At 34.3% G+C, this 10,210-nt stretch overlaps 1 protein-coding gene across 2 annotated transcripts in view; it reads right to left on the reverse strand.

Moving 5' to 3' along the window:
- The window catches only part of AFF4 (ALF transcription elongation factor 4), a gene marked incomplete at both ends in the record, with an annotated part of 47,381 nt that extends 40,651 nt beyond the window's left edge, over positions 1–6,730 (reverse strand). For both annotated transcript variants that reach the window (XM_084252235.1, XM_084252234.1), the window contains 3 exons: positions 2,643–2,687; positions 4,204–4,998; positions 6,608–6,730. In XM_084252235.1, coding sequence (XP_084108361.1) covers positions 2,643–2,687; positions 4,204–4,998; positions 6,608–6,730 — 963 coding nt within the window. The remainder of the gene's footprint in view (positions 1–2,642; positions 2,688–4,203; positions 4,999–6,607) is intronic.
- Between the last annotated feature and the right edge of the window lie 3,480 nt (positions 6,731–10,210).

Genomic DNA, 10,210 nt, shown 5'->3' on the forward strand with positions numbered 1-10,210 from the left:
TGATGTCCATAGTAAATTGTTAAATGACAACAAAATCATAGTCTATGACCTAGCAAATGTTTATATGAAAAAAATCTCTGGAAGATAATTAACAGTGGCTACCTTTGGACAACAGAATGACAGAGGGGGGAAGATAAAGAAGGCACTAAGACAGTCTCTATTCCTTGAACCCCTTAAAATAGCCACCTGAACCATGACTATTCTTTATCAGCTTATGTTTTATTTTTAAATAACATTTTACTTCCTGAAATGCTCTAAGTTGATTATTTCCTACATCCTGCGCTAAAATGTCAGTTCAAAGAGTACAACAAACATTATCGCCACCATATCCCCAGTTTTTGATACACAGAAGGTGCTCAATTATTATACCTTGAGTTAATAAATAAACATATTGCTTTCAGATTAATTTTTTTTCCTTTAAGTCTGTGATGGAATTCTTACAAGACAATATGACTACAAATATCTGGAAAACATGACAGGAATGCAGACCTGAAGTTCCCTTGTGCACTGCACAGAGGGAAGGGGGAAGGAAAGAGAAACATTTCATTTCTTGAAATATTTTCAGAAAGGTTTTCAGCAAGGTGATACTTTTACCTCAAATGTGAAAATACTCTTAACAGAAAATCTATTTAATTCTCCATCAAATGATTGAGCACCAATTACTCCCATGGCCATGTGCCACACCCTGTATACATAAAATGTACAATAAATGTAACATCAAAGAGATAATTAAATATATGAAAAATCTATGATTTTTTTCCCCAGATGTTAAAGTGCCATGCATTTTTGTGGATTCAGGGGAAAGATATATGCTCCCTTAACACTTTTTATATACATGGTAACTGGAAAATGAATGCTGTATGCAATTCAAAGGAAAGTTACTACTGTAGTTTGATGGTTTGATAAGGAATATCTGATGTATTAAGAAAAAAATAATCTATATATAACTAAAGAGGAAGGCGAAACAGAGTCTACAAAAGGTACTTTAAAGAGGGTAAAAGAGCAATAAAGCGTATGCTTAGGGAAATCAGTTCACCAAAAGTGATCAATTGCTAACAGGAGAGGTAAGGACTGGCTGTGATAGGTCTGAAATATAAAATGTAGATATTATTCTTTCTATGGACCTTAGAGAGTCACTGAAAATTTCTAAAAAGGAAATTAACTTATGAAAACAAGGGACAGAAGCATAGAATCTGGCAGCAATACAGAAAGCAGAAGAATGGGGAGACTCCAGAGGCAGAAAGGCTCAATGAGGACTGTATATTACAGTCACTAAAGTTTAAGGTGGTAAAAAAGGAAATAACGGAAAATTTTCTAAGTGTACGTGTAGTTTTATGATTAACTGGACCACAGGAGAAAGAAGTGAATTAGTATTCTACACTTATAAGCACAAAAGAACGGTGGTACTACTAAGAGAAGCAAGTCTGGTAACTATGACATTAGACATGCTGAGTGTGAAGAATGGAGAAATCCAGAGACCCAATAAAGAAGCAACTGAGAAAGATAAACCAAAACCCAAAGGGGAACAGGGCAGGAAAGACTGAAGAGTATCTAACAGTGACAAAGATGTGAGAATGAAGGAAAAGGCAAGTTAAGAAGCAGAAAGAAAAGAGGAGCATATAGGAAATGCTTTCAGAGTAAAGAGGTAAGAGAAGACACAAAGGTTCTCAAAAGTCAGAGGAGAGATAAAAAAGACAGATGAGAAATTAAAACAATGAAGTGTAACAGTCAAGGAAGGAAGGATGTTGCTTCTGGAAGTGAAAAACAAAAATCCTTTAAAAAAGAAAGGAGAACTCAAAGGAAGCCTCCAGATGAAGAAGATCTTCAAAACATTAGCAAAACAGGTTCAGCAGAGTGATGGAGGTAAAAAGACGTACTAGGCTCAAAGAAGGAATGGAAGAGAATGGACTAGGAAGCAGCCAATGCAAGTAGTCTTCCAAGAGTATCTGGAGTGAAATGTAAGTAGAGATACAAAACTTGGAAGCATACAAATAAGTACAATAATATGTGACTAACGGTTTTTCTGTAATTAGTCAAAAGCAGTCACTGTCACTCATTAATTCACTGTAGTCTCTCTTTTTCCAACAGACAACTGTTTCTTTTTCCAATAGAGGAATGTGCTTTTTGTTCATATGTTGGTTTTAAACATATTCCATTAAACATTCAAAATGTGAAGTATTCAGACATCTTTCATCATAAGATTGTAGCATTCATCATAAGAATGTACTGATGTATTTATTTTTGTAGCAAGTTGTTTTCATTGTAAAGGACTGACTTACAACTTTCAAGCTTTTTAGTATTTTAAAATAGTAACTGATAAACCAAAAAAAGTATAATTTTAATTGGTTTCTTCCTCTTTTCAAGGCAAACGGTTATAAGTTTTTGTTTTACTTAAAAACAAAAAACAAGCAAACATAAAAAAACAGCTCTTTGAGGACAAATAGTAACAAACAAGTGACTCAGAACCTAAGTAAGAATATAAGTGCAGAAGAGTCAACTACTTTTGATGGACATAATCAACTTACAATTGTTAAGCAATCTGCTGCTTCAGAGCCTTTATGAAATAGAGATGGCAAGAGGCTAAATAGGTAGCAGATCATATAGTTACATAAGAGACTGTAACAATTAAAAAGTAAACTTACTTTAAGAATTTCATCTACACAGCTCACATCACCAGAAGCAGATGCCTTAAGAGAAAGAGGAAAAGAAACACATTAGATTTGGAGTAGCTTCTGATTAAATTTTAATCATCTGCCATACAGAATTGACATTACTAGATATGAAAAAAATTTAAAGTAGTATTTATGATCACACCCTCTCTAAAACAATTAGAATTTTTAAACTAATTTCCTTAAATACAAATTCTTCAAATGTTTCAAAAATATTTAATCACCAAACTTTCCGACTAAAGATTTAAAAACTTTATTATTCTTACACTTAAATTAGAAATAATTTTTAAGTAAAATTTCTCATTTGAGCAGCTTGTCAAAAATGTTAATGTTTACTTATATATAAAATATACCACAGGGCCTCCCCTGGTGGCACAGCGGTTGAGCGCTGGGCTGCAAAGCTGCCCACAGCTTCTGCAGTGCTGGTTTGATCCCAGGCCACCGGCGAGGGGCCCACATGGTGTGCGGACCTCTCCTGCCGCACCTGTTGCTCCCCTCAGCAGTGTATTTCGTCAATCTGCCTGCTCTGTTCCCCGCTCTGGCTCTGGTGAATTCTGTCACCCTCCCGCGCTTCTGACTGTACCCAGTGCTTGTATAAATAAATATTAAAAAAAAAATACCACAATACAGAGATATATCATTTCACAACAAGTTACAGACAGAATTAACCTAGTATTCTGGAAAGATTACTTGCCTGGAACATTTTATATCATCTTTCTTAAATCATGGCAGTTGTTTATTGTAAGGCACAATAGGAATTAGAAAGCTGGAGTCTGAATTCAAGCCTACCTCTAAGGATCTTGTTGTTTGAAGAAAGAACATTACCACCTTACTGTTCTCTTGAGAAGAGTAATTAGATGACAAATACCAGGAACAATGAGTTTCCCAAGACCACAAGAAAGATTTCTAAATATTCTCAAAATAGTATTTTCATCATTTTTCTTACTCCTTCCCACCATCATGTCACAATAAACACTCACTTCTTCGGTTATTCTGAATATCATGTTTAGCAGACAGATATAAATACTGTAATAAATTTCAAGCCACTAATATGAACCAGAGCAGCTACCTCAAACATTGAGTATAAACAGAGAAAAGGAACATGGCATCTAAACCATACAACATCACCATCTCCATGCAGTGAAAAAGTTCCAACATTTATCCCAATGAATCAAAGGCCACATCTCTTTCATGAGTATCACTAAAAGAATAAAAGTTGATTTTTTTTAAATAAAACAAAAGATGTATTATTCAGCAAAAAGGAAGAAATCTAAAGAACTGATAAATGTTTTATTCCATAATTGACCTATCATTTTAATATTTTAAGAACAGTGAATGACATTTTCCTTAACACCCAAGAGGGGAACCAAACAAGTGTAAGGAACCACTTGGGAGACAATCATAAGTCTTTCTTTAAACTTTTCTATTCCTTACATTCTTTAAGACAAAGACACAGTTTAATTAAGTTCAATCACACTTTCATGGTAAATTGCTTCACAGTCACAATATTAAAATCTGCAAATGCATGACTTACATCCAGTGGTTGGGAAGGGATCTTCAGCTTGGTGAGATGTGCTTTGCTGCCGGGTTTCAGTTCAGTCATGCTGCCGCCATGGGACTGACTACTGTAGTGCTCAGAGGACAGCTTTGGTTCCATAGACTCCTGTCCGTCCATGGGCCGCACATAGGCAGTGGGTTTCTGTAACATTGAACTCGACTTTGACATCAATGAAGGTGGGAAAGACTGAGTTGAGTGCTGCCCACTTGAAAAAGGTACACGGGAAGGAGAATCCCAGTTTGCATCAGGGTCCCGAGGAGATTTGGAACGCTGATGTTCCTTACTGTGGTGATCATTCCCATGAGATCTGGAATGACTGGAGCTTAACGAAGAAACAGCCTGGGGTTTTCCAGGACTGGAAGAACGTGATTTGGAGTGTTCTGATCCATGCTGGCCTTTCTTCCGGCTACTGCTGCCACTACTGCTGTATGAGTCACGGTCATGCCTCTGACCACTACTATTGGTGCCACCACTGCCACCTGCACTGGTCCGTTGGCTACTATGTCCACTCTGTAAGCCCGAGGACCGTTTCTGAGACTGAGAAGTGCTGGGTGCAGGTCCTACTGGAGTCCATTTACTACTCTGATGAGAGCTCCCATGTCTCTGTTCAAAGAAATTTGGGTTCGATTTTTCATCTGCTGTCGGTGGTACTGTAGGCTTGGGAATTGCAACAAGCTTTGGTATAGATCTGTCTCCTATGAAATCCTTCATTTCATCGTAGTTTCCAAGCATACTCTGAATACGACTTGATAGCTTATCTTCTTTGCTAGTCTACCAAAAAAAGTAAAATAAAATTATACCAATAGCATAACTGGAGATAAAAATGATTCTAAACTAACTTCTCAAACTTCAAAAAAAAAAAGGGGATTTTTCAAAGGTATGTTTCATCTCATATCTTAAGGTTAGCATCTCAAAACAAACTTTATATATTTATAAATACATAAATTTTATAGTAAAAAAACATGCAGTGAAAAAAGAAGACTACTCATACTGAAACGCAAATATTCTACAGGACATTGAGAAATAAATACAATAGATTGCTGGAGGGGAAAACAATCCAAATTGCACCAATAAAATTACCAAACAGCAATAAAAACTTTTTGAAGAGCAGGAAAAGTAATCTGCATTTATATAAATTCTAGGTCAGCAGAATAGCTATAACTCATATTTTGGCAGTCTAGGAAACACATATTCCTTATAATGCAATCAGAGATAGAAACAGAAATTTAGTGAAGTAAGTTATGCCCAACTGACTGTTAAAAAATTTTAATTCCTTCTCTACCTGTGAGTTAATAAAAGTAACAACCACAATAGTACAGGGAATCAACGGATAAAGTTTAAAATTCTAGCTATTAATTCTGACCAATAAATGCTCCAACTCTTGAGGTCAACAATATACATACTTTTTAAGAATTATTCTTAGATAACAAACAAGTCTAAGATACTGGCAAACTTTAGGACTTTCGTATTCATATACATGGAAGAAAGCATGTTTACTGATTACATTAAAACAACATTTATTCTGAATTGCCATGAATCAATAATGACTAAATTTTCTGAAAATCATTCTGGTCCTTATTAAAGAAGAGAAGTAAATATTCAGCAATTTATGGGCAGCATCAAATCCAATTACAATATACAAACAAGTTGTAGTATGATTTGAAGATTCTGGACCAAAGTCCTATACTTTCAACATGACTTTTAATACCAAATGCTAGGTTTTATGTTACACTCATATAAATGGTATTAGTATAACTGAATTTAAATGGAAAAAGCTCTGAATAAATGGCATTTATAGACCTCTCAAATAGTTTCTACAAACACCAAATCTTATAAAGGTAAACCTAGGACATGTTTTTAAGCTTTACACATACTCAATCTCATACTATAAAATGGTGATTATTCCTATATCACCAACAATGGTGATTACTGCTATAATACACAGCACTATATACAGTATAAATCTGTAAAATCTAAGGACAGTTCAAATGAAATCCCAAGTCAAATCAAGTATAACGGAGACGTCTGTGGCCACTATAGAACACAAAACATTAATCATTAGGATTGGTTCCATTCAGTGTTTTGTTACTCCAAGCAGAATGGGAGTTTCAAAAATAGCAATTGGTTCAATTTATTGAATACATGCTTTAATTGAAATCTGATACTATTAATTAAACATTAAATACATTAAAAGGAAAATCAGAGAATTTAGTGCAACAGAAAAAGAACTAGACTAATACTAAAGACATTTATTCAAACATAAACACTCACTGAAACTTAGTGTACAAATAACTCTTTTCTAATATAAAAATTCAAGTTTAAATATTTTAAAAACAAAAATGTCACATTATTGGGAAAGAACATTCAAAGGACAACTTACAACTTTGTAAGGCTCAGCAAAGAGAGGAGAGCTAGGTGGGAAGGCGTCTTCACCCTGCTGAATTTCCTGATTCCGCCTTTCCCGTTCTTTCATACGCAGCACATTCCGGTCTTCACGGTTCATGTTGCTATCAAGAGAAACACAATCTTTACATTACAAAAAGAAAAGGAAAAATTAAATTTTCTGTACTGATTTTGCCAGTTTACTCTTTCAATCATAGAGTCCCTTTTGACTTTCAAATAGTAACAGGCATTAGGATTGAAATTGGGTTTTGGTAAAGGTTTTATCAACTAATAACAACAGTGTCCTCCACAACTATCCAGACAGACTATCCAACTATCCAACACTATCCCAGAATATTAGGATCCACCCCATTTCAGCACTTAACCTTATCAATTTTGAAAGCACTCAACTAGCTAAAAGTCAGCTAAAACTTACATATTCAGAAGGAATGTAGTACTTAAACCCAAATCTTTAATACTTCCTATAAGCCTTTCTTGGCTTCCTCTTCAGAAATCTACCTATTCTTTGCTATCAGAGGCATACAACCCACTCCCACCTACCACCCCGCCCCCCAGGGTCCAGTGCTTTTCTCTACTGTGCATCTACCTTATCTTGATTTCTTTTTGTCCCAAACACAGCTTCCTTGGTGTCCATCCTTATGGCAGTTTGACCTCAGCTTTGCTGTTGCTCTAGATTCCCTAAAAAACGACATTTCTGCTCTAAATACATTAATAGTTCAATTAACACCTCAATAAATGGCAAAAGTGAGGTTTTCAGCAATAGAATCTAAAATTAACTTGTGTTAGTATAGTAGTTGAAACTGTATTGAAAAAAAGAAAAAGGTTTTTGGGGTAGAGGGAAAAATGAGGGTGCAATTTCTATACTTGTGACAGTATATTTTCACTAAGAGCAAACTAAGTAAAATAGTTCATTTATAGCAGCAGGAATTCTTGTTAAAAGAAAGGGTTTTCAAAACCTGGGACACTGGATTACCAGGGGCTCTGTAAAACATTCTTCCCTGGAGATAGGTTAAACTGTATGTCCTGGCTTTGTTTTTTTTTTAAAAAAAAAGATTGTTGAGGTTGGAGAGAAAAATTAGGTAATAAAGTAGGTAATACTTGGGGAACATTTCTAATCTTGTGATTCATAAATCAAATTAATCAGAAAATTACAGTCATTCAAGATCAGAGGCAACAATAATTGTAAATTAGAATAGAGAGCAAAACCAATATACTCTTGAGGACTTTTATAAATGAAACAATGCAAATAAACATTCAAAGACAAAGCTTCTTGATTTGTACAATTTAGTATCATGAAAATGAAACAATATAAGGTTTTGAAAAATACTTTAAATATCCTCAATGTGTATTCAAGTTGTCTCTTATTTGTAAAACTTTCTAATAAACTTAGACAAGAATACAAGCTATTTTGAGCTATGGAAATACACTGTGTGCTTTCTTCGGTCTCCCTGGTGCTTAGCATCATACCAAACCACAAAAAATACTGTAATTGCTTTTCAATAAATGTCATAAAACATCTACATTTAAATATTCAGAGATTAAACCAAAGAACATATATTCTTCTTCAGCATACTTAAAGTAACTAATAATTTGGCACTAACAGTCAAGTTCCAGACAGACCTCTTAGATCTAAGGGGCATGTTAACTATCAATTTTCTTGAATTTTCTAAATTCAATTACTGAAAGATAAGAAAATCCCTTCTTTAAACTGTGATTCAACTTTATGTATTTTACTGCACTAAAATAAGCATGCAAGAAAGTTGTACATTTTTTGCAAAAAGATGGTTCCCACAGTAAAATTCCTGCTATAATCCAATAACAAAAACTTTGTTTTCTTTTTTTAAACAATGAAAATCACCATTGAGTATTCAGGACTGGACTGATTACTTCGATGAACTAATACTCCCAGTTATAGCTCATAATCTCTAATTTCTTTCAGATCTGACTTATTCTCACATCTAATTTATCAGTTTCATTTCTTTCCTCCTGTGTCTTTGAAATCAGTATGTTTATCTAAAATAAAGGTTGCCCTTAGAGGAGAAATTCTAGCAATCTGCACACCACTAAAATTAATATGAAATTTAAATAAGTCCATCTGAAATATATCTTCACTGACAAAACTATTTGATAGCATTTCCCTCAGGATATTTGCAGCTATAGTACTGAAACTTGGCTAAGATTAGCAAACTGCTAATCACAACAAAAGCTATGGACTACTAGGTATTTTAAAAAGAAAAATAAAGGAGGGTTCTCCATCAAAATTTGTAATTATTTAAGGTAAATTATTTTAAGTATCTCTCAAGTACTTATGTTAACTTATATTATGAACAATTATAAACATCCAATGGACAAAAAAATGCAAAGATATCTTTAAATTTACTAATAGGACTGTTGCTGGTAGTAGTAATGGTACAGCAACAGTTTCATTGCTACAATATTAAGCAAATGAGCAAATATACTAAGATTTTGGGGGGGAACCAAGGGTCTCACCATGAGAAAAGTTAAACACAGATATTGGAATATGGAGAAAAAGATGTCAAAAAAAAAGGAGGGAAAAAAAACCTGTGGAGGTTGAAAATTAGTAGTAGTATTAGGAACTCATATACAGGAGCTACATATAATATATAATGTGTGTATATGTATGTGTGTATATACAGATGCATGTATGTATGTGTTTGTGCATGTATGATATATGTCTAGTTCTGTCTACTGAAAAAAGTTAGAATTAACACCCCAATAGAAATAAGCACCCTCAGCAACCAAATTTTGATTTCTATTATTATTCCCCATTAAAATGAAATAGGGCTTTGGAAGAAATAGCTACTAATCCCAAGGTAGCAGCAGCAAAAGTACAAAGTGAATCTAAAACATGTTTTATCAGTAAGAAAATTCTTTTAAAAAATAGAGCCGTATCAAAGGGCATAAGAAAGTGCATTACAAGAACAAAGACTAGCATGGAACATAACCAAGGGAATTAAAAAAAAAAATAATCCCTCGGTTATGGTAATAATAACAAAGAATAAAAAAGAGAAATGATGCAGGTGGGCAAATGTCCTTTTTTACAAAATGCCAATAATAAATATAGAAGAAGCAAAGAATTATGAAATTACCTTTTTATAGCCACTAAAATAATAGTCAAGGCAAGATTCATCAATGGAAACTATCGATAAAACCACTGAGTGAAAATTTTGAGGGCATGGGATTATTCATTCTCAGAACACACCTTTGCTTACCATAAAAAGAACTCTTCTTCCAGGAAAATAAGAAGTTAACTTACTTGGTTAAATAAGGGAGAGATTTGCAGGAGACCCTGTGTTGTATAAAGAGGAGTGGCTCTACAAGGTGGACTCACAAGAGGCCTTTGGAGCTATGTGGGTATGAGACTCTGATTCTCTCAATGCAATTTAAATGTTTGTTTATTTGTTTATTTTTTGATATTTATATATTACATATAAGAACTGGGGTGCAGGCCAAAGGTGCAGTGGGTGAGAGGATTCACCAAAGACAGAAGAGGGAGCAGAACAGGCAGATCTACTGAAATACACTGCTGAGGGGAGCAGTAGGTGAGACAGGAGAGGTC

This window comes from Talpa europaea (assembly GCF_964194135.1).
Source record: "Talpa europaea genome assembly, chromosome: 13".
NCBI lineage: Eukaryota > Metazoa > Chordata > Mammalia > Eulipotyphla > Talpidae > Talpa > Talpa europaea.